General features: G+C 36.3%; 1 protein-coding gene across 2 annotated transcripts in view; it reads right to left on the bottom strand.

Moving 5' to 3' along the window:
- Positions 1-27,153, bottom strand: part of STIM2 (stromal interaction molecule 2) — a 182,743-nt gene that overhangs the window by 80,244 nt on the left and 75,346 nt on the right. For both annotated transcript variants that reach the window (XM_036900554.2, XM_036900555.2), the window contains exon 2: positions 22,954-23,084. In XM_036900554.2, coding sequence (XP_036756449.2) covers positions 22,954-23,084 — 131 coding nt within the window. The remainder of the gene's footprint in view (positions 1-22,953; positions 23,085-27,153) is intronic.

Here is a 27,153-nt window from a genome sequence, read left to right as displayed (position 1 = left end):
TACCCTCTGTAGTTCAGTTTTTTCTCATCAGCAAAATCGTAATAAAAGTCATACATCAAAGGACTGTGAGGATTAAGTGACTGATTTTATACAAAGTGTAAACAACAGTGTCTGGTATATAGTAAACACTCAAAAATGTCAGCTATTTCATGTAATTTGTTTATTTTTTTAAACGAGTTAAATTTTTTTCCTTGATTTTGCACATGCTATATCATTTCTTGAAATAACAGAAGATAGGTTCTAAAAAACACCAGCTGATAATTATTGATCTAAGAATTAAATCTACAGAGCTGCAATATCAAAATCTTGACTGAAACCCACCATACAAGATGCTGTAAACAGATGGGGGCTAGTACAAAGACATTCCTTGTTTTTAATAACTTAGACCTATCATCTAAGATGGATAATGGACACTGACACAAAAAACACAAGAAAACACAGGCAAACTGGAATATGCTTTCATGAAAATAATGAAAAAAAAAAAAGCAAAGTTACTTAACATCAGAAAAATATTTCTTCAGATCCTAAATTCACACATTTGGGTTTTTTTCCCAAAAATTTAAATTCTATGCAAAGGAAAACTTCAAACTGATTATGGATAATTTTTACACTTTAAGTATAACTTTATATTTCTATTCTACCTCCTACCCCTGTAACTCCCAGCACTGCTGCCATAGTACTCTATCAGCTTTCAATCCCTTCCCTGAGCTTCCAATATCAAAAATCCATCAGTTAATCCCCAGTTTACAATAAATACACCAATGACTACCTTGGGATGCTGTTCTCAGAACAGCTCAGGGTTCAAATGGCCTCATAATTACTGTCAACACCATTTAAGCTAAACCATAGCCTTTTATGAGCTAGCTGGAGAACTTAACCGTTATTCGTGACACCAATTTGATTGATTAAAATAGAGAAATCGAGATATAAATAAAGAGATAATAGATGTCAGAGATAACTAATTTACAAAGAAATTCATGAAACATGATGTTTTTATAAGCTGAAGTCTGTTTGCCATGTGTTTTACAGGAACCAATACATGACCTATATCACAAATACTCTTCAAGATAATTGCTGATTATAATCCAAAATCTCTCAACAAATTACCCATGATTCCATCAGTCTGTCCAATCGATTAAAAAAAAAAGGTAGTCTACTGTCATTAAAAAGAACATCAAAATAAGAGTCCTAATGCCAAGGCAAAGGCTTATCTTCTGTATTTTCATTTGAAAAATAAAAAGTAAAAACTATCTTACAAAGTTATAGAGATAAAAAAGCATAGCTTTATAAATATATAGTGACAATGTGTTGCTTTTATTAGTGTTAAAACAAATAGTGTGGCAACTAGATATATACCAAATTAAAGTTCTGGCCTTAGTTCTGCTAAAATCTATCATTAGGCTTTGGTCTCAGATTCTAGAACTCTGAGCACCCAAACACATACTTAGATGTCTTTCTGCCATCCATGAACTTGTGTGTGATCATTATTCATGAGATTACATAAATTCAAATTATCTAATCAACACAACATCAGCAATATATAAAGTGAGTCATTCAGATATAACATTGGTATGTGAATTTCACTTTAAGTAGAGGTAAACATTTCAGATATTTTTTAAAAAACTTGTTTTTCATTTACTAAAATTTAGTAAGTCATACCCCGCCAAGCTGAGATCAGAGAGCAGATTTACCACCTCCCCCACAACAACTAAAAAACCAGACAAAATATATGGAATGACAGTTGTCAACTCACTGAATGCCAGGCAACAAAGTACAATGATCCCTGAGAGACCAGAAACAAAGGATGCCCTATGACTGCCCTAAATTGGTTCCTGAAGAGAACTTCCACAACAAGGTGCAGGAACAGGGAACCCAGGCAAAGTCTGGCAGTCCTCTGAGTTGAAGAGATGGATCTGGGAGTTTGGAGAAATTAAAACGGGATAGAGATTACAGGACTAAGTACCAGAGAGCTGCACAGAGAAAGACGCCTGGAGAGCTACAAAGAGTGCCTCAAGTCTTTAGCCAACTACTGACCAGCCGATGCATGTAGGGAAGCTACAGCAAGCCACGGAAAAACACAAACACAAAAGAATTAGAGGAAATAATCCCTGAAGGGATTATTTATTTTTATACATAATAATATATATTTATTATTATTTATTATCATTATAGGGGAGGGAATAATACTTGCTCCAACAAGACAGATGGATAACCTCATAATTTCTGGGTCACCAGGTTATACTAATATGGGCTTTGCCTCAGTACTGAGGAATATAAACCCTTGACTAAACTCTACACTGGTCCTGTCTGAACAAGCCAAGGGATTAAAACGTTTCCAAGTAACTTAACCCTGTCTTAGTACAAAACTTAAGAACATTTCAAGGAACACAAAATACTCAGCACCCAATAAGGTAAAATCTACAATTAAAAATCACCAGGCTAACATACAGAAGAATATAACCAAAATTAGAAGAAAAGTGAATCATAACCAATCCAAATATAGAACAGATGAAAGAACTAGTAAACAAAGATATTTAAATGGTTATTGCAGCTATGTTCTATATATTCAAGAAGCTAGGTACTGAGCAAGATTAAAGTGTTTTGTTATAAGATCCAGAGAAAAGTCCTAAACATGAAAACTATGGTGAATGAGATGAATATTACACTAAATGAGATTAGACAGATTAAACATGGCAGACTAAAATATCAGCAAACTTAAATACAATAATCATTAGAAACTATATAAATTAGACAGTGACCATGGGACAACTTCAAATAGCCTGACACAGGTGTAACTGGAGTCCCGAAGGAGCCAAGAGGGAGTGACAAAATACATCTTTGAAGAAATGATGGCCAAAATTCTTCCAAATTTCACTAAAACTATAAACCCACAAATCCCAGAAGATCAATAAACCTCAAGAAAAGAAATGCAAAGGAAACCACACCAATACACATCATAATCAAATAGCTTAATACCAAAGATCATTATAAACAGTTATCTTAAAAGCAATTGGGGGGTGGGGGCAGGGTGGCACATTAAGAACAAAGGAACAAAGATAAGAACAGTAGAAATTTCATCAGACACAATACAAGCCAGACAACACGTAAAAGCATGTTTAAAATATGCAAGGAAAGACTGTTAACTTACAATTCTTACCCAACAAAAAATAGCTTTCAAAAATGAAGGCAAAGTAAAACGTTTTCAGATATACAAACACTAAGAGATTACCACAAGAAGTCCTATACTACCAGAAATGTTTAAAAAACCCTATAAGCAGAAGAAAAATAATACCAGATGAAAATCCAAATCTTCATAAAGAGAAAAAGATTGCTGTGAATGTAACTATATGGGAAAATAATGTGTAATTTATTATAGATCAATGATAGCTCAATAAAACTGTTGGAAAAAAATACATAGCCTATAAAGAAAATAGTACATACGTTATCTCTGGGAGTACAAACTATTAAAACCTTTTTGGAGAACAACTTTAGCAAATCAATTAAATTTTTAATATGCATGGCCTTTATCCTAGAATTTCCCCATTTCAGAATTTTATCTATAGCAATACTCCCAGAACTATATAAAAAGGTCAAAAGCTTTCACTATGATATTGTTATCAATAATAAAAAACTTGCAATTACCCAAACTGTCAACAATTAGAACCATTAGAAAATTATGTTACTACCACAACAAATTAAAAATAAGGTACATCTACTTACCCTTAATAAAAAAGCTTACTTTATAGTTCTGACAGTTAAAAAAATCATGTTCATTGAGTATGATTACTGTGTATTTTTCATGCTTAGAAGCTGTTATGTGTTTAATATATATATAATATATTAAAAAACAAAATTACAACATATCAGAGCTTCTGATGTACATTTACATACTCTCTTTTTAACTTCTGTCCTAATGTAGGAAGGTGTTACATGGATTCACCAGGGCACAATTTGATAATTCCCAAGAATAACACACAACCAAACCAGGCATTCCCAGAATCTCATTAACATTAAAATTCTCTTGTATGTTTATTGACCATTTATATTTCTTTTATGAAATGCCTACGATGTACTCAATTTACATTTGGATATATGTGTTGGTTTCCCCTCCGATAAAACAGAGAGACAAAGGGAGAAGAGTATCTTCCAATCTCCTCACTTCTGATGTTATCATGGAAGGATACACAATGCTTGGAGCCACTGAAGCTATTTCTAACCATGAGTAGAAAGCCAACAAAAAGAAAAACTAACACAGAGCCCTGCACATCATTGAGCTTCTGAACTAACCTTTAAACCATTAAGTCCCAGACTTAATGGTAATATAATTTCAAATAATAAACCCCTACAGTTTAAGCTACTTTAATTCAGGTATTGTACTTGCAGCCAAAATCATACCAAAATATACAGTCCTGAAATAACAAAACTCCTGTAGTTTGCTGGACCCATCAATTCTGGCTAGTATCCAGAATAAGAATGGTTTAAAGGTCAGTAATAAGCAAAGATGGTTTTGACACAGGAAAATAAAGAGGTAAGTAGGAAATTATAAGGAACCACAAAATCAAACTGGCAAATTGATTTTATAAAATAGATTATCCAACTAAATATTATTACATTTATATATCCTTTTACTAAGAAAAACTAAGGGATATAAAGCCATCCAATATTTGTTTCAGCTCTGTGGGGACTCAAGGGAAGGCATATATCCACCCTGGAGTCACATAAAGGAAGAGTATACAGAAGTGCAAATACACAGTTGCACATGTGTACACACAGATACACAAGTTGCCAAACAATCATTGCAGCAAATACCAAGAAACCTTCCTATGGAAATGAAAAATATCTAGAGATAAAAGCCAGAGCTATAAATTGAACAGCCACTTCCATCTGACATTCTTTCTCCCTTGCCAATCATAAGAACCAAGGTTTAATTAGACTGCATTAAGAGAACTGACAGGTTCTTACCAGAGATCCTAATAATTTTTAGTAAATATTCACCTATATTTTGTCTTTTTTTAGAGTATTTTCTATTGAAGTATAGTTGATATATAGTATTATATTGGTTTCAAGTATACAACACAGTGGTTCAACAGCTACCCACATTATTAAGTCCTCACCCCATGTAGTGCAGTTACTGTCAACATAGAATATGTTACAGAACAACTAACTATATTCTCTACACTACACTTTCACCCCCATGACTAAGTTATGATTGATTTTTGTACCTCTTAATTCCACTCTCCCACCCCAACTCCCCCATGGTAACCAACAACCACTTCCCAGAGTCTACGAATCTACTGCTGTTTTGCTAATTTTGTTTTGTTTCATTTTTTAGAGTCCGCTTAGAAGTTAAATTATGATGTATGAAATAAGTCCTCTGATTTATTTCAGTTAGGATAATACTCACGAGGTCCATCCATGTTGTCACAAATGGCAAGATTTTGTCCCTCTTTATGGCTGTGTAGTATTCCATCATATATGTATACTATACCACCTCTTTATCCTTTCACCTATCAATGGATACTTAGGTTGCTTTCGTATCTTGGCTACTGTACATTACACTTCAAAGAACACTGGGGTGCACATATCTTTTCAAATTAGTGTTTTCATTTTCATTGGATAGATACCCAAAGTGGAATTGTTAGATTATATGGTAGTTCTTCTTCTAATTTTTTGAAAAACCTCCATGCTGTTTTCCATAGTAGTTCTATCAATTTACATTCCCACGAACAGTGCACAAGGGTTCCCTTTTCTCCACATCCTCACACTTGTTATTTCTTGTTTGTGATAATAGCCATTTGGACACAGGTGTGAGATGGTATCTCACTGTGGTTTTGATTTGCATTTCCATGATGACTAGTGATGTTGAACATTTCTTCAGGTAGTTCAATGGCCATCTGTATGTCTTCTTTGGAAGAGTATCTATTCAGACCCTCTGCCCATTTTGTAATCAGACTGCTTGTGTATTTTTCTTATTGAATTGCAAGAGTCTTTTATATACTCTGGACATTAACCCCTTATTGATATATGTTTTGCAAGTATCTTCTCCCATTCAGTAAGTTGCCTTTTTGTTTTGTTGATGGTTTCCTTCATTATGCAGAAGCTATTTAGTTTGATGTCCTCCCATTTGTTTATTTTTACTTTTGTTGCCCTTGTCTTTGGAGTCAGATCTGAAAAAACACCACTAAGACCAATGTCAAGGATCTGACCATCTGTGTTTTCTACTAAGACTTTTATAGTTTCAGGTCTTACATTCACATCTTCAATCCATTTTGAGTTAATTTTTGTATATGGTGTAATATAGTTATCCAATTTAATTCTTTTGCAGCTTACCTGTCCAGTTTTCCTGACACCATTCATTGAAGAGACTATCCTTTCTCCACTGCATAATCTTATCTCCTTTTCATAAACTGACCATATATGTGTGGGTTTATTTCTGGACTCTCTATTCTGTTCCATTGATCTATGTCTGTTTTTACGCTAATACCATACTGGTTAGATTACTCCAGCTTTGTAGTATAATTTGAAATCAGGGCATAAGATACCTCCAGCTTTGTTCTTTCTCAAAACTGCTTTGGATACTAAGAGTCTTTTGTAGTTCCGTACAAATTTTAAAATTAATTGTTCAAGTTCTGTGAAAAATCCCACTGAAATTTTGATATGGGATTGCTCTGAAATCTGTAGATTGCTTTAGGCAGTATGGAAATTGTAACCACCTTAATCCATAAGCACAGAATATCCTTCCATTTATTTGTGTACTCCTCAATTTCTTTCATCAATGTCTTGTAGTTTACATGTCCTTGGCTAACTTTATTCCTAGGTATTTTATTCTTTTTGGTGCAGTTGTAAATGGGGTTCCTTTCTTGATTTTTCTTTATGATCTCTCATTATTAGTGTATAGAGACTCAACAGCTTTTTGTATATTAATTTTGTACCCTGCAACTTTACTGAATTCAGGGCGGAGTCAAGATGGCGGCGTGAGTAGAGCAGCGGAAATCTCCTCCCAAAACCACATATATCTATGAAAATATAACAAAGACAACTCTTCTTAGAATAAAGACCAGAGGACACAGGACAACATCCAGACCACATCCACACCTGCAAGAACCCAGTGCCTCGTAAAGGGGGTAAGATAGAAGCCCCCGACCGGTGGGACCCGAGTACCCCTCCCCCCAGCTCCCGCCAGGAGAAGAGCAGGCAGAGCGGGAGGGAGAAGGAGCCCAGGACTGCTGAACACCCAGCCCCAGCCATCCGGGCCAGAGCGCAGACACAGTGCGTGCGCAGAGGGCCCTGGATACTAGGGAAGCAGGGCAGCAAGAACGGTGAGCGGGTACCGGAGGCCTGGCACCGGAGGACATAAGAAAAGCAAGCGGCCATTTTTTTGTTTTTTTTGGGGGGTCGTTGTTTTGTTTTGGCGGGTGCTTTTTGGAAGTCATAAAGGGGCAGGGCGAGACACTTAATCAGAGGTAGAGAATCTGGGGATCTCTGGGCACCCTAATCCCCTGGGCTGCAGGGAGCTTGGAGGCCCCTTAAGGAGATAAATAGCCTCCAGGCCGCTCCCCCTCCAACGCAACTCCACCATTTTGGAGTAGCTGCCCAAACCAGGCCACGCCCACAGCAACAGCGGAGATTAACTCCATAGCAGCCGGGCAGGAAGCAGAAGCCCTGTCTGCGCACAACTGCGCAGCACAAGCCACTAGAGGTCGCTGTTCTCCCAGGACAGGAGGGCCACAAACCAACAAGAAGGAAGTTATTCCAGCCGTCACTCGTCCCAGTTCTGCAGACTATTCCTATCACCATGAAAAGGCAAAACTACAGGCAGACAAAGATCACAGAGACAACACCAGAGAAGGAGACAGACCTAACCAGTCTTCCTGGCAAAGAATTCAAAGTAAGAATCATAAACATGCTGACAGAGATGCAGAGAAATACGCAAGAGATATGGGATGAAGTCCGGAGGGAGATCACAGATGCCAGAAAGGAGATCACAGAAATGAAACAAACTCTGGAAGGGTTTATAAGCAGAATGGATAGGATGCAAGAGGACATTGATGGAATTGAAACCAGAGAACAGGAACGCATAGAAGCTGACACAGAGAGAGACAAAAGGATCTCCAGGAATGAAACAATGTTAAGAGAACTGTGTGAACAATCCAAAAGGAACAATATCCGTATGATAGGGGTACCAGAAGAAGAAGAGAGAGGAAAAGGGATGGAAAGTATCTTGGAAGAAATAATTGCTGAAAACTTCCCCAAATTGGGGGAGGAAATAATCAAACAGACCACGGAAATACACAGAACCCCCAACAGAAAGGATCCAAGAAGGACAACACCAAGACACATAATAATTAAAATGGCAAAGATCAAGGACAAGGAAAGAGTTTTAAAGGCACCTAGAGAGAAAAAGGTCACCTATAAAGGAAAACCCATCAGGCTATCATCAGACTTCTGAACAGAAACCCTACAGGCCAGAAGAGAATGGCATGATATATTAAATGCAATGAAACAGACGGGACTTGAACCAAGGATACTGTATCCAGAACGACTATCATTTAAATATGAAGGTGGGATTAAACAATTCCCAGACAAACAAAAGCTGAGGGAATTTGCTTCCCACAAACCACCTCTACAGGACATCTTACAGGGACTGCTCTAGATGGGAGCACTCCTAGAAAGAGCACAGCATAAAACACCCAACATATGAAGAATCGAGGAGGAGGAATAAGAAGGGAGAGAAGAAAAGAATCTCCAGACAGTGTATATAACAGCTCAACAAGCGAGCTAAGTTAGGCAGTAAGATACTAAAGAGGCTAACCTTGAACCTTTGGTAACCACGAATTTAAAGCCTGCAATGGCAATAAGTACATATCTTTCAATAGTCACCCTAAATGTTAATGGACTGAATGCACCAAACAAAAGACACAGATTAAAAGAATGGATAAAAAAGCAAGACCCATCTATATGCTGCTTACAAGAAACTCACCTCAAACCCAAAGACATGTACAGACTAAAAGTCAAGGGAAGGAAAAACATATTTCAGGCAAACAACAGCGAGAAGAAAGCAGGGGTTGCAGTACTAATATCAGACAAAATAGACTTCAAAACAAAGAAAGTAACAAGAGATAAAGAAGGACACTACATAATGATAAAGGGCTCAGTCCAACAAGAGGATATAACCATTCTAAATATATATGCACCCAATACAGGAGCACCAGCATATGTGAAACAAATACTAACAGTACTAAAGGGGGAAATAGACTGCAAATGCATTCATTCTAGGAGACTTCAACACACCACTCACCCCAAAGGATAGATCCACCAGGCAGAAAATAAGTAAGGACACGGAAGCACTGAACAACACAGTAGAGCAGATGGACCTAACAGACATCTATAGAACTCTACATCCAAAAGCAACAGGATACACATTCTTCTCAAGTGCACATGGAACATTCTCCAGAATAGACCACATACTAGGCCACAAAAAGAGCCTCAGTAAATTCCAAAAGATTGAAATCCTAACAACCAACTTTTCAGACCACAAAGGCATAAAACTAGAAATAAACTGTACAAAGAAAGCAAAAAGGCTCACAAACACATGGAGGCTTAACAACACGCTCCTAAATAATCAATGGATCAATGACCAAATCAAAATGGAGATCCAGCAATATATGGAAACAAACGACAACAACAACACAAAGCCCCAACTACTGTGGGATACAGCAAAAGCAGTCTTAAGAGGAAAGCATATAGCAATCCAGGCATATTTAAAGAAGGAAGAACAATACCAAATGAATGGTCTAATGTTACAGTTATCGAAATTGGAAAAAGAAGAACAAATGAGGCCTAAGGTCAGCAGAAGGAGGGACATAATAAAGATCAGAGAAGAAATAAATAAAATTGAGAAGAATAAAACAATAGCAAAAATCAATGAAACCAAGAGCTGGTTCTTCGAGAAAATAAACAAAATAGATAAGCCTCTAGCCAGACTTATTAAGAGGAAAAGAGAGTCAACACAAATCAACAGTATCAGAAACAAGAAAGGGAAAATCACCACGGACCCCACAGAAATACAAAGAATTATTAGAGAATACTATGAAAACCTATATGCTAACAAGCTGGGAAACCTAGGAGAAATGGACAACTTCCTAGAAAAATACAACCTTCCAAGACTGACCCAGAAAGAAACAGAAAATCTAAACAGACCAATTACCAGCAACAAAATTGAAGCGGTAATCAAAAACCTAACAAAGAACAAAACCCCCGGGCCAGATGGATTTACCTCGGAATTTTATCAGACATACAGGGAAGACATAATACCCATTCTCCTTACAGTTTTCCAAAAAATAGAGGAGGAGGGGATACTCCCAAACGCATTCTATGAAGCTAACATCACCCTAATACAAAAACCAGGCAAAGACCCCACCAAAAAAGAAAACTACAGACCAATATCCCTGATGAACGTAGATGGAAAAATGCTCAACAAAATATTAGCAAACCTAATTCAAAAATACATCAAAAGGATCATACACCATAACCAAGTGGGATTCATCCCAGGGATGCAAGGATGGTACAACATTCGAAAGTCCATCAACATCATCCACCACATCAACAAAAAGAAAGACAAAAACCACATGATCATCTCCATAGATGCTGAAAAAGCATTTGACAAAGTTCAACATCCATTCATGATAAAAACTCTCAGCAAAATGGGAATAGAGGGCAAGTACCTCAACATAATAAAGGCCATCTATGATAAACCCACAGCCAACATTATACTGAACAGTGAGAAGCTGAAAGCATTTCCTCTGAGATCAGGAACTAGACAGGGATGCCCACTCTCCCCACTGTTATTTAACAAAGTACTGGAGGTCCTAGCCACGGCAATCAGACAAAACAAAGAAATACAAGGAATCCAGATTGGTAAAGAAGAAGTTAAACTGTCACTATTTGCAGATGACATGATACTGTACATAAAAATCCCTAAAGACTCCACCCCAGAACTACTAGAACTGATATCGGAATACAGCAAAGTTGCAGGATACAAAATCAACACACAGAAATCTGTGGCTTTCCTATACACTAACAATGAACCAACAGAAAGAGAAATCAGGAAAACAACTCCATTCACAATTGCATTAAAAAATATAAAATACCTAGGAATAAACCTAACCAAAGAAGTGAAAGACTTATACTCTGAAAACTACAAGTCACTCTTAAGAGAAATTAAAGGGGACACTAACAGATGGAAACTCATCCCACGCCCGTGGCTAGGAAGAATTAATATTGTCAAAATGGCCATCCTGCCCAAAGCAATATACAGATTTGATGCAATCCCTATGAAACTACCAGCAACATTCTTCAATGAACTGGAACAAAGAATTCAAAAATTCATATGGAAACACCAAAGACCCCGAATAGCCAAAGCAATCCTGAGAAAGAAGAATAAAGTAGGGGGGATCTCACTCCCCAACTTCAAGCTCTACTATGAAGTCATAGTAATCAAGACAATTTGGTACTGGCACAAGAACAGAGTGGCTTTCCTATACACTAACAATGGAACAGACTGGAGAATCCAGACATTAACCCAGACATATATGGTCAATTAATATTTGATAAAGGAGCCATGGACATACAATGGGGAAATGACAGTCTCTTCAACAGATGGTGCTGGCAAAACTGGACAGCTACATGTAGGAGAATGAAACTGGACCATTGTCTAACCCCATATACAAAAGTAAACTCAAAATGGATCAAAGACCTGAATGTAAGTCACAAAACCATTAAACTCTTGGAAGAAAACATAGGCAAAAACCTCTTAGACATAAACATGAGTGACCTCTTCTTGAACATATCTCCCCGGGCAAGGAAAACAACAGCAAAAATGAACAAGTGGGACTATATTAAGCTGCAAAGCTTCTGTACAGCAAGAGACACCATCAATAGAACAAAAAAGAACCCTACAGTATGGGAGAATATATTTGAAAATGACACATCCGATAAAGGCTTGACATCCAGAATATATAAAGAGCTCACACGCCTCAACAAACAAAAAACAAATAACCCAATTAAAAAATGGGAATAGGAACTGAACAGACAGTTCTCCAAAACAGAAATACAGATGGCCTACAGACACATGAAAAGATGCTCCAGATCGCTAATTATCAGAGAAATGCAAATTGAAACTACAATGAGGTATCACCTCACACCAGTAAGGATGGCTGCCATCCAAAAGACAAAGAACAACAAATGTTGGTGAGGCTGTGGAGAAAGGGGAACCCTCCTACACTGCTGGTTGGAATGTAAATTAGTTCAACCATTGTGGAAAGCAGTATGGAGGTACATCAAAATGCTCAAAACAGACTTACCATTTGACCCAGGAATTGCACTCCTAGAAATTTACCCTAAGAATGCAGCTATCAAGTATGAGAAAGACCAGTGCACCCCTATGTTTATCGCAGCACTATTTACAATAGCCAAGAATTGGAAGCAACCTAAATGCCCATCGATAGATGAATGGATAAAGAAGATGTGGTACATATACACAATGGAATACTACTCAGCCATAAGAAAAGGGCAAATCCTACCATTTGCAGCAACATGGATGCAGCTGGAGGGTATTATGCTCAGTGAAACAAGCCAAGCGGAGAAACAGAAATACCAAATGATTTCACTCATCTGTGGAATATAAGAACAAAGGAAAAACTGAAGGAACAAAACAGCAGCAGAATCACAGAACTCAAGAATGGACTAACAGGTACCAAAGGGAAAGGGACTGGGGAGGATGGGTGGGTAGGGAGGGATAAGTGGGGGGAGAAGAAGGGGGGTGTTAAGATTAGCATGCATGGGGGGGTGGGAGAAAGGGGAGGGCTGTACAACACATAGAAGGCAAGTAGTGATTCTACAACATTTGCTATGCTGATGGACAGTGACTGTAAAGGATTTTATAGGGGGGACCTGGTATAGGGGAGAGCCTAGTAAACATAATATTCGTCATGTAAGTGTAGATTAATGATACCAAAAAAAAAAAAAAAAAAAAAAGGCAGTTCCTGTGTGGAGACCTCCAATGAGTCCTACACAAGGGTATAAAGGACATAAAAGTGTAGGCAAAGGGTCTGTTTGTGGTTTGTGTTTATACAGAGGATGAAAGCCTAATTGGGCTACCCAGAAAATGAACTAAGATACGATATGAAAAAGAACTTCCAACATCAGCACTCTCTGGAAGACTCATGCCAGAAGATGATCATCAAAAAACCCCAACAAAGATCCACGCACTGCTACAGCTGTAGATTCACTCATCCAACCAGTTCCTGGACTTGCAATGGGAATGAAGAAGGAGATATCTAAGCTGGCCTGTGCATACAGTAAAACAACAAATTTGACTGGATCTATACTGTTGGAACTCAAACAAGAATTAGGAGAAGTGCAAACTTTAGTGCTCCAAAATCTTACAACTACGGACTATTTACTGTTAAAAGAACATATGGGATATGAACAGTCCCCAGGAATGGGTTGTTTTAATTTGTCTGATTTCTCTCAGACTGTTCAAGCTCAGTTGGACAATATCCACCATATCATAGATAAGTTTTCACAAATGCCTAAGGTGCGTAACTGGTTTTCTTGGTTTCACTGGAGATGGCTGGTAATTACAGGTATGCTTAGGTTATGTAACTATACTCCTATTATGTTAATGTGTGTGTGCAATTTAATTAGCAGTTTGAAACCTATACATGCTGAAGTTACTCTACAAGAAGATATGTCAGAGAAATAATCAATCTTCCCACGTTTTCTTCCGCCTGCTACTTCTATAGCTTTTCTTCTTCCTTCCTAATTACAACCCTTAAATAGAATTCGTGCCTCATATCAAATTTACCGAGTATCATAATTCTTCCAAGTGGTAAAGATACCTCAAAACAAATGCTGGGCATAGAAGCCACAGGGCATAAATATGCAAAGAAGTAAAAAGCTAACCTTTTCAAACAATAAGGCTTCTCTCTCACTTACCAACTTTACATTTCTCTGCATGGCCCCGGAAGATGACTGGTTAGCCAGAGACGGGTAAGATTCCTCAAGAGAGGAACAACCTAAGACAGGCACAGTCGCAGGGGAGCCATCAGGTGAGAAATTGGGGATCAACAGAGGTGAGGCTTGGAGCCTCACCCTCCCCTGTTCTGAGAGAAATCTTCTGCATACGTGGATGTTTTATTGCCCTTGTCTAGCCTGGATTAACACATAGTCTACAGGCACACACCTGATCATCTACATTTGCTCTCTTACAACACTAAACTATGTTTTCTACCTTTATCTTGTATCTACCTACCACTTCCGCATTTTATTAAAAATAATAATAATAAAGAGAGAAATGTGGTATCCACATATAAATCAAGTATAAAAATCAAATGAGTATTCATATTTGAACTGACTGTTTATAGTTCATAATGCATGACCAAAACCAAAAGTTTCTGTGATGACTGCCCTTGTACTGTTCACCATGTAACTTATTCATTATGTAAGAATTTGTTCTCCATGTAAGAAATTGTTCATTATGCCTCAGAAGATTGGAGACTGACGAAAATTAGGCTTGGGGTGGATTAATGATTGTGCATTGAGCATTGACTCCCCTATACAGAATTTTATTGTTGTTAACAACCATTTCATCAATAAATATGAGAGGTGCCCTCACACAAAAAAAAAATTGATGAAACAAGAATGGGAAACAATTTTTTAAATGAAAATATATAATTATCAGGTGGTAATTCAGGAGGAAGGAGCTAAAAGATTACTAGTCGAAGCAGGGGTTGGGTTAACTACAAGAAAAAGACAAAGGGTACTGGGTTGAATATATCAAGGCCACAAAATGATTTAACAACATTATGGCTCTTTATAGACAGATCTTATACTAAAGACCATTCACTCCCAATTTATAAACTGGTTTTTATACGCCATTTCAAACACATTTTTTCACTGAAACTGTTAAGGTATTTAAGTTCCTGCCTAGTGAACCACAAAAACCTCCACATGTAACTGAATTATAATATACTCCGTATGTGTATTATATGGAACTATATAGTACCAGTGGTCCTTCTCAAATGACCTGTGGCTAAGGAAGCATTCAGAAGAGGGAACTCATTATAGCAAATCAGCGTTTGAGGGGGCAGAGGCGAGACAGTCTGGATGGTAAGAAATGGTAGGGTAAGAGAAAGTCTTCTAGTTTCTATGGTGGTTGCTTTGAGGGACAATAAGATATGCAAATAGAAACACTCTGGGAATATTAGCTCTTATCAAATATTATAAACAAAGATAACAGTAGCAGTTGGTAAATGAATTGAACAGCAAGAGATAGAGGAAGTATAGTAAATAGATACTACAATTATAAAGGCAAGATCTAAGAGCCTGGGTGTTCAACTAAATAAATGCTAAAGCAGGGTAAGAATTCAGAACTTAAGAAATATTCTACGTATAACTAGAAAATAGTTATCTGTTAAGATCTTACAATCTCTCTCAATAATTTATAGAATATTTCTTAAGTATTCTAGTTAGAGAACCATCTTATTTTTAACAAAATCAAAGGATTCTCTCCCCAGAAAAATACATGAACAACGCTACATTATAGTAATCACATGTCAATAACATTCTGTAGAACATACTAAGACATTTTTAAGGTAGAATTGGTCAAGGTGAAATCATAAAGTACAGGGGGCAGGAAACAATGTCTTTTGCAAGACCACCACAACAGACAAATACGCATCTGAGATTATAAAAACTGTTACAAAAGTACAGTGTAAAACAACCATAAGATTTATTAAACTACAAAGTGGGCATCAAAATCACCAGAGGACTTGTTAAAACACAGATTTCTAGACCAGTCCCTAAGTTTCTGACTCAGTAGGGCTACAATGAGGCCCAAGAATTTGCATTTTCGCAAGCTGTTGCTTGATCAGGGAGCCGACTTTGATGTATTTCTTAGAGCACTCTTTCAAAACTGCACCAACTCCTTTATTATCCACTTTTCTCCCTGAGGCCCAAAGATTTGGCTGCAGAGATCCACTTTGTCCTATGGGCTTATAACCTTTCCTTCCTCATTCTGTAGGCTAAATGAAAAGTAGAGGAATATCCCAAACCTTTTTCTACCTTGCTTCCAAACCACATACACAGTCTCATTATTTTGGGTAGTTCAAACTATAGTTAAGAATATGTGAACAGAGAAGAGGTAAGCAAATAAGATATGCATATAGAATACAGTTCTTCTATTCAAGAAGACAGTTGTGCTTGACAGATTTTGGTGCACTGAATATCAAGAGATGACATCCTCCTAGATAAGAGAAGATAAAGGAATTTAAATAGTTTCTTCCACAGACTCCTATTTAGGGTGTTCAAAATCATCACTTCTCTTCTAGGATCTCTACAAATCAATTAGGTACACTCCTAATAAAAATTAATAGAATTTGCAGCTAAAACAGAAAGTGGCAAATTTATAGAAAAAGATATTTCCCAAAGGAAATAAAGTGTAGATTTTAATGATGTCTTTTCTTCAAAATGATACCCAAATTTTCTACTTCAGTCATTCCCTGCCTTTTCTAAATCAGTACAAGTGAGTGAGTTTTGCTCCATTCTTACAATACTATTTCTTAGAGGTATCACAAGTATATGTGCTAATTTCAATCATGAAAAGTAGAGTGGTCACCATATTATCAGGAACTGATCTGCAATATAGGTAAGAGACCTATATTGAACAATGGAAATTAAAGAATAAATATTAACATTAGGAGTATCTCTGAAGCTTGCTTTTTAGAAAAATTCTCACAGTTGTTTGTTCTTATAAACTAGAGTGAAGTCTATGTGATTTACAACAGACCTTGCTTTACAATTCAGTGATCTCCAAATTCTATTGCCCAGACTGCACAAGTACATACAATCTAATTCACTTGAGAGAAGGAAAATATGAAAACTTCCATTTATATTTAATTTTATCTCATTTTTATATTTTGTGAATATTTTTAAAAACATAACATTAGTATTAGTATGCATGTTTATATATTAAATATTATATATATATATATATATGCACACACTACTTATATATAGCTATTTATTTATAAATTATATCAGGGAGGGCATAATGATGGAGATTAAGATATATATTAACATAGAAAAGCAACACACCCTAGATATCAAGAACAAGAGTTCAGTCTAGCTTCAAATCCCCAATTCAATCACTTATAAGCTGTGACCCATGGGCATATTGCCTAACCCCCATTAGCCTATTTCCTTATCTGCAAGTACAGCAGTAATAGTATGTTCCTAGCTGATAGGGTTGCTATGAGGAGTCCATACTATAGTACATACAAAGGACTTATAATGTAGAGCAGTAAATGCTCAATAAATATTTTCTATTATTTTAGTATGTAAATCCATAAATATGTTTGAGAAGTCCTATAGGAACAAAAGTATATTAACCCATCATTTCCAAGTTTGGCCATTTAACACTTTCTTCTATGGAATACTTTTTAACATTCTCTACTACTATAATTGTATGCTTCTTGTTATTATTTTCCGAAAGAAAGAAAGTCTGTTTTTATGGCATCAAGTTATTAACTAATTGAACAATGAAACTATGAAAATTTTAGCATACAGGAAAATACCTCAATAACTATAATTTAACAGACAGCAAGAATTCCTTAGTACCTACTCTGGTCACCTTAGTACCTACCTCTGCCCTGTGTGTTCTGTCAGGTAACTGTCTAGTGATCCTTCAGGCAAATAAGTTATATGACATATTTGTGCATATAATTATACATGCAAAGCCTACTTAATAGTAATTTTAATCAGACATACCATGTTTTAAAATTCTAGACATACTCTACTACAAAGACAAACATGAAAAGTCTTACTGTGGGTGGCTTCCAAAATGAAGCCTTTTGAAGAAAGTTATGTAACTTTACTGTTTTGATACTTCATAATTTCATGGCTTGAGAATTTCCCATCAAATATCTAATTTCCAGAGTATAGAAATAAACCATGGTAAACAGCCTCTCCACTGTCCTCATATTCATGCCCTGTCTAACTGCCTCCCCTTAAGTATCAGCTGGACACAGTGACTCACTTCTAAAAAACAGAATACAGCAAAATGTGATGTCTGTTACTTCCAAGATTAGGTTACAGAAAGACTCTAACTTCCGTGTTGCTGGCTCTTCTCTCTGTCTCTGTCTCTTTTTCTTTCTCTCTCTCTCTCTCTGAGCTCCTTCTCACTCTGAGGGAAGCTTACTGCCATGTTATGAGCTGCCCTACAGGGATAGCCATGTGGTAGGCAATGGGTATATCCAACCAATAGCTAGTGAGGACCTGTGGGGCCAAGTAGACCTTGAGGTAGAACCTCTCCAAAGCAGACCTTGAGATGACTGCAATACTGGATGACATCTTAATTGCAGCCTTGTAAGACACCCAGAGCCAGAAGACCCAGCCATGATACACCTGGATTTCTGGACCAAAGAAACCATGATTTGATAAACATGCATTTCTGTAAGCCACCAATTTTGGGGGTAATTTGTTATACAGCAATAGATAACTAATACATAAGTTCAAATTTTAACTCAGAAATCTTTAGAAAAAATGCATTTATTCTTATTTCTTAGAATAGTACTCCACATAATTCAAAACTCACTGATCCTATTTCAACATGTATTTTCTACTATTTTTTTCTAACATACTTTGTCTATTTTTGTGACCCTCCTTGTATCAGACAGATACACTGTGTGGTTAACTAAATTTTCTAGGAGGTGTATAGACAAATGATGAAAAAGGTGTCTTTTAGGCAGAATGGCTAATGTTAAGAAAAACTGAAATACACAAGTACAACCAGACTTTTCACATAACTTGTCTTAAAGTTGATCTCATATATATCAAACCAACTGATAAGAACAAAAATTCTAAAACTGCCTATTCCAACTGACATTGATGAAAGGGAAGAATGAATAAAAAAGGGAAAAAAAGGGAAGGAATTTTTAAAAACTGAAAAGCAAAAGGGAAAAGTAAAAACAGAAAACACAATTAATACACATTAGAAACTATTTTTCAGGCACAAAGTAGGCAATTAACAAGGTGAATTCTCATTGCTTCTTACTTCTGTGCTCAGAGCAACAAAACCATTCATTTCTCTTATTTAAATTATTTGTTAATCAAGTAATTATGCTTTCCAAAATATCTTCAATATTGACAGAACATGCAAAATTGACTGTAATCAACAACTCAGTCTAAGCAGGTCACAGACTCGGTATATATTGATATTTAATCTTGGGTCAGACACTGAGGTAGTGAGCAAAAGCTTTATATCCTGTTCCTAATCTGAAATACCCCTAGTCCTCTAATTTCAGTTTTAGAGTAGCTCCAAAAAATAGCCCAATATTTATTCTCTTCCTTGCCTAAATACTGCATACAGTATACACTTTAAGTGTTACCTTCTTAATGAGGTCTGCGATGACCACCCTATTTAAAATTATGGCCATCCATTGCCTACCTGTCCTGATCCCTCTTACCCTGCTTATTTAGTTTTTTGTTTAGTCTGCCTTTTCCACAAGCCCCAACAGAATGTTAACTTAAAGGCTTAAAGATTCATATGAGATTTTGTCTGGTTTGTTCCTGATATATTCCAAGATCTATTTGAGTATCCAGATATAATAAACTTGCAAATATCAGCTCAATATTAAATCAGTGAATAAACGAGAAAAGTAAATGCTTTCTCCTGTGACAAAAACAAAAAACAAAAAGAGGACACTATAAAGAAAATTTTCAACCAGCAATTTTCATGGTAAATATTTTTCTCAATTTTAAAACAAGCAACATTTCAAACCAAAAATCACAAAAGTATTTTTAAAATTTTAACAAAGGTTTCTTATTAAACTCATAAAGTTTCTTAATGATGGTGGCTAAAGACCCATAACAGTATTACAATTTACATCTTTTAAAAAAGAGGCACTTTAACAAGAAATACAGATGTAGCTACACTGAACTGAAGACACCAAAGCTTACATTCACCATAGTCTTTAGATCAGTGCTGTCCAATGTGGGTGATCTATATACGAGATATTAAATTTTCTAGAAATCAGATTAAAAAGTAAAATGAAACAAGTGAAATTTATTTTACATATTTCATGTAACCCAGTATGTCCATAATACTATCATTTCCAATATGTCATCAATATTCTAAAGTTAGGTATTTTACATTATTTTTCTCATATAAATATTTAAAGTTTTAAGTATATTTTAAACTTATAACACAACTCAATTTTAAGTGCTCAACAGCTAAATAGTGGCTAGTAGTTACCATAGTGGGCAGTGGATTTCTAAGTTATTTATGTAATAATATAGAGGCATATTATATTTGTTAATATTCTAATATTAATATTAGAATATAAAAATATCTTATATTTTTAAACATTAAAGTTCATCTATCATGAGGATAGAATTATAAGTTCTTTTAACATAAGTTTTGCTTTTTAACAAAGTTTTTAATTCTAACTTATATTATAAAATGTTTGGAATTCCACTGAAATTTAAAAAGATTCAATAAGCACTCCACTGAAATATAAATTACATAACCATGCCATACACACACACACACACACACACACACACACACACATACATGCTTACTTTGACAAGGTGATAATGATAACGCTTCAACATTTGAACATTTAATATCTAATGATGAGGTGAAAAGATTAAAATAACTTGTAATTCTAGGAACTATTATGCAATCAAATACATTCAAATAGGCTGACAAATATCTGCATAAGCTTACTTGAAACCTCTCTGCCTATATATCATACACAATTTTAACAAATCTTTCCATTAAATATATTTTTAATGACTAAGAAAATGCATATTTTTGCTATTTTTTTCAGATTTAAATATATTTATATTTGTCATATAAAAGGAAATAAATTTGGTCTTTAACCCTAGTTCCTGGCACAGAGGTCTTAAAACTTTTGGAATTTCCTGAGTATTAGGAAAATAACTTTTGCCCCTTTTGATCACACCTAAATTCATACTAATAAGATAACCTAGGGAAAGGCTCCTAGATCCTCGGGATGGGGCTAGTCACCAGGAAGACCAAGTGATTACAGGATTGAAAATTCCAGTCCTACCCACCTGACCTCTGGGGAAACAGATCCATAGAAACTCTTAAACTTTGATATTCAAGGCTGGTGAACATATCGAAGTGCTGGGAGGTACTAAGAAGGTTGCATGCCAAAGAGGGCACGGAAGCTGTGTCCCTGTCCTACCATACCTTGTCCTATGCATCTCTTCCACTCAGCTGGCCAGAGTTGTATCCATTATAATAAACCAGTAAAAACATAAGTAAAGTATTTTCCTGAGTCCTATGAGCTGTTTCAGGAAATTATCAAAGCTGAAGAGGGATTCACGGGAACCCAAAACTTACAGTCAGTCAGAAGTACACATGACCCCAGACTTGTGACTAACAAGGATACAACTAATATTGATGGAAGGCTCCACACTACTCCAGTATATCCTCATCTTAACTAATTATACCCAAAATAACCCTATTTCTAAATAAGGTCACATTCTGAGGTATTGGAAGTTAGGACTTCAAAATATTTTTGGGAGGATTACATTTCTAAGTTGGGCCTCTACAGAAAAATTCTGCCAACTTCTGATTTAGAAGATTAAGAACTGAGAAGTTGGTCCAGAAGTAACATCAAACAGTGCAAGATTTCAAAGAGGAGAGCTGGGATTTTGTTTTAAATTAACTAAATTATAAGCAATAATAAGAGTCCTAAAGACGTCAAGCAGAAAGCAATATATATGTGGCTCAGGACTTCGAACTGGCTTAAAGATGGAAGAATCAGGAGTAACTTAAAAAAGATGGGCATTCTCAAGGTAACTTTTATATAGCAGGTTAAGAATTGTTTCTAGAGAATGTTACTATTAAATAACAATGTGATTAGAGGATATCACTGTTATATAAGATAGTAATGTAGAAAATACTATAACTTACCATCATATAATCTAAAAGAGAAGCATCTCAACTGAACTGTAACAAATACAACAAAGAGGTTGAACAGGCCTAAAAAATGACCAGGGGATTGGGTTAGAATGAAACCACATACAAATAAATTAATTTCCACAGAGAAACTAAGAGGGATACCATACCAGGGGGAAGATATGAATACTTAAGAAATAAAGCATTATTTGTACAGTGGATTCAGTAGATTATTACCTTGGTGACCCTCCATAAATCACATCTGTTGGTATTCATGTCCCTGTATAATCCTCTCTCATACAGAGCTTAGCCAAGTACCTTGCTTTAAGCCAATTTGATATTAACAGGCATCAGCAAGCAGAGGCATGGTTAAGAATTTTCACATGAGTATTTATTTTCTTGCAGCACTGCCACCTGGAAGCCAGCTGCCATGCTGTAAGGAAGCTTCTGTTAAGACTCCTGAATGACAACAGGCCACACTGTGAAAGACTCTGAAGGGTAAGAGGCCATCTTAGATATTCCAGCCCCACAGAGCTCCCAACTAAATGCAACTGCCATAGAGAACTCAACCATATATAAGTGAACAGAAAGAGTCCCAGCCCAGAGAATCAGGAGATATAATAAACTGTTGTCATTTTAAGCCGCTAAATTTTGTGGTGGTTTGTAAAACAGGAATAGTTAACTGATATAGTCAGAATAGGATAAAAGATAGAAAAATCAAAGATCATAAGACTGAGGATTACTGAGCATTCCTAAAAACCTGGGAAGACTTGATATACATAAAAAAATGAAAAAAGGAAAACCACATAAATACAAGGGATTCAATTAATATGTAAAGAGAAAAACCAAAGATGTGGGAGATGGAGTTGAGTCATATGAAGAATAATGGGAAAATTTAAGACTAAAAACTCAGGCATTCTATTTTAAGAGAATACCAGGCAAAAAGTTTTTCCACCTACTTCATCACTTTCATCTACTTCAATTCCACCATCTTTGTCATCATCCATTTGTTTATGTATTGTTTGAAGAGCTTCCAGACTAAATCGATCTTCTTCTGTGAAGCATGGTGGACTCAGTGACATGCAGGGATCTGAAATAAAACAAAAGGCAATTACTAACTTGCCATCCCAAAGCACAAGCTATAGCTAAGAGAATGTAATTTAAAAAGAAAACCAACAGATGAAATTTCAGACTAAGTCAAACTGAGAGGCTTTAAAAAGTTTAGGAGAGTCATTAGAAGCTTAATATATGAACATAACTGACTAAAGACAAATAATTCAATTTAGCTAATGTTAGGCAACTATAACTAGGAGTTACACCAGTACTAACTTCAGATTGCCTACATTCTTCCATATCTTTAACCATTTTCTTCTTTGCCAACTCATTATATTAATTACTGCCCCCCCCAACAGAACTCCCTGCTTAAAAAACAAAGAAACTAAAAACTCACAGAATACAAGGTACTATTTTGTATAATCCAATTTAATTAAAATAGGAGTCATAGAAAAATATCACAAAGAAAACAAGAAGTTTAGAATATTCATGATTTAGAAACTTTTTTCACTTTTCTATTTAAGAGAATCCAAGAGTCCACCTGAATGACTTTTTTAAATACATAAATAACTTCTTAGATTCAATAAGGAAAAACCAAAAGAAAAAGACTGAACTTCAAAAAAAAATCTTGTTCCTTCTGTTCTCCTTAATAAACATTTATTGATTAAACCTTTTCCTTTGGAAAATAGTGAATCCTCACATTTAGGTTGTCAAGAACTAACAACCAGAGAATGTGGGGCTTTTCATGGCTTAAATCAGCTTAATAAAAATTACCTCCTGTTAACTCAACCTAGTAAGCAGCCTATGTACCAAAATGCAAAAGTATTGTCATAACTTAACTCACACCGAATCTGGATAACTGGTGGATTGAAAATGTCCAGGAACTTACTTCTACTATTCTATCAGGTCACTGAAATAATATCATTTAAAAATGTCATCAGATCCACATCCATATATATTTCTAGAAATAATATAGTCTTAAATTTAAAGTGGGTATTGGCATAATAAAAAGGTTAGCCAAAGCTTGTTTATTTCCTCAAAAATAGTAAAAAATCTAGTTTATCATTCAGGTCCTGTTATGAACTGTCTAAATAATGGACAAACGAATTGTCCTTGTGTTTTAGTTACCTCACCCCTAAAATACAGAGAATAGAACAGATGCTTAAGATCTACTGCAGCTATAATGTCCTAAGATTAACTAATTCTGTGCTTAGGGAAAAACATTCAAGAAAGAAGATGATACCAAAGAAAAAATTTATTTACTAAAAAAAATTCAAATCTGTTATTACCTACATGTTCCAGTTATAGCCCATTTTAGTGATTTAATTTTTAATAGCTTTAATTTATCAAATTTTAATTTCTGTAGTCTTGGAAGGGAAGGAAACAGAAAGCTATAAAATATAAAAAATGCAAATAGCCAAGAAATGGAAACAACCTAAGTGTCCATCAGTAGATGAATGGATAAAGAAGATGTGGTACATATACACAATGGAATATTATTCAGCCATAAGAAAAAAACAGATCCTACCATTTGCAACAACATGGATGGAGCTAGAGGGTATTATGCTCAGTGAAATAAGCCAGGTGGAGAAAGACAAGTACCAAATGATTTCACTCATATGTGGAGTATAAGAACAAAGGAAAACTGAAGGAACAAAACAGCAGCAGAATCACAGAACCCAAGAATGGACTAATAGTTACCAAAGGGAAAGGGACTGGGGAGGATGGGTGGGAAGGGAGGGGGACAAGGGCAGGGAAAAAGAAAGGGGGCATTACGATTGGCATGTATAGTGTGTGTGGGAGGGGCACAGGGAGGGCTGTGCAACAGCGAGAAGACAAGTAGTGATTTTACAGCATCTTACTATGCTGATGGACAGTGACTGTGAAGGGGTATGTGGGGGGGACTTGGTGAAGGGGAGAGCCTAGTAATCATAACGTTCTTCATGTAACTGTAGATTAATGATACCAAAATAAAAATAAATAAATAAATAAATATCTAGAATAGGTATATTCATAGAGACAAAAAGTATATTAGCGTAGAGAGTTATTGAATACCGAATCTCTGCTTGAGATGATGAAAGGGTTTTGGAAATGGGTAGTAGTGATGGTTACACAACACTGTGAATGTAATTAATGTCAATACCATTGAACTGTACACTTAAAATGGCAAATTTTATGTTATATATGTATTTACCACAATAATAAAACATGAAATTGAGAAGTGATAAAAAAAAAAAAAAAAAAGCAAAAACTGAAGGAACAAAACAGCAGCAGACTCACAGAACCCAAGAATGGACTAACAGTTACCAAAGGGAAAGGGATTGGGGAGGATGTGTGGGAAGAGAGGGATAAGGGGGGAAACGGGGCATTATGATTAGCATGTATAATGTAGGGGGAGGGACATGGGGAAGGCAGTATAACACAGAGAAGAGAAGTAGTGATTCTATAGTATCTTACTACCCTGATGGACAGTGACTGCATTGGGGTATGTGGTGGGGACTTGAAAATAGGGGGAGTCTAGTAACCATAATGTTGTTCATTAAACTGCACATTAATGATAGCAAAATAAAATAAATTTTTTTAAAAATGCAATCATAAACTATGTGACATGTATAGGTGTATACATAAATACAGCTGACCCTTGAACAATGCAGGAGTTAAGAATGCTGACCCCCTCCAAGTCAAAAACCTGCATATGACTTTTGATTCCTCAAAACCTAACTTCTAACAGCCTACTGTTGACCAAAAGTCTTTTATAAACAATTAACACATATGTGGTATGTTATATGTATTATATGCCAAATTCTTACAATGAAGAGAGAAAAAAATATTTTTCTCAACTGCCACAACTCTCCAAAAAATTTTCCAATAGATTTAGTGGAAAAAAAAACCCACATATAAGTGGACTCATGCAGTTCAGTAATATGTTGTTCAAGGGTCAGTTGTGTACTTAAAAACCCTGATCAAGATTTGCTAAAATCTGATGACTCATAGGCATAATGGTCAACTATGATTCCTAATTCACAAAACAATCAGAACCCTAAATATGCCTAGGAGTTCAAATTCTTTCACACTTAAGCTAAATGGGTATAAAGCAAAAAATAAGCTCTCAGCTATTTTAACAACATATGATGAAAAGAAGATCTAGAAGAAGATAGCACAGTAGAGAAAGCCTGAATCCACCTTCTCCTACCTATACCCCTCATCTATATCTCTATACAGATTATTTCACCCTGAAGAAGGAGACTGAGGTAAATACTTTCTATACAACCTCAACCTGGGAAAGAAAAAAATTTTTTTCACCCAAAATACCAGGAAAGACAGACATGGTTACCTTGGGAATCCCAGCCCCTGCATAGCCAGGAGAAGGGTTATCACTGACAGAGCCAGACATGGACTCCCTGACCTGAGGAGAAAGAAAAATGCCTAGCAGTTTAAAGTACTAGAGAACCTAAGTTTCAGAACTAAACATCCACTGCTTGGCAAAGAAACCACTTGAGGCAATCTGAGTTTGAAGAAGCTGGTCAGCACCATTGTTTGCACTTCTTCTTCACAACTCTGGTGTGACTGAGAGCAAGATCTGGGTGCAATCCAGCAGTCCCACCTTATTGCTCGCTATTATCCACCTGCCCAGCCCCTGTCAGCAGGACCGGAAAGTTCCCCAGCTCACAGAGAGGGTGAGCAAATCTGTAGGCTGGTGCCACTAAGGCAACTCCCCAGAGCACATTGAGGAATGCGAGTGCCAGGCCTGACCTCAGGTCATGAATGGGACCCAGAAGACACAGACACAGGAACACCACAGAGCAGCTCAGAGCACACAAGGGATGCAGGGGAACATGAGGTCACATGGTGTCTGATACCGGCCACCAGCAGGCACTGATGAGAAACTTCCTAAGAACATCCCAGAACCAACAGGGGCCGAGGGAGAATGTGCATGGACCCTGACTCCACACCACCAATGCAGGAATTCCCTGGAGTGATCCCAAATAGCCCAGAGCATACATAGACTGACAGGTGAGGGGACGCAGGGAATTCAGCTGGTACCAACCCAGGAGTTACATGCAGTGCACCCCTGACCCACTGCTGGCCCACAACCCTTTCCCCAC

The sequence above is a fragment of the Manis pentadactyla genome, chromosome 5 (genome assembly GCF_030020395.1).
Source record: "Manis pentadactyla isolate mManPen7 chromosome 5, mManPen7.hap1, whole genome shotgun sequence".
Taxonomy (NCBI): Eukaryota; Metazoa; Chordata; class Mammalia; order Pholidota; family Manidae; genus Manis; species Manis pentadactyla.
This window is presented reverse-complemented; position numbering and strand designations above follow the sequence as displayed.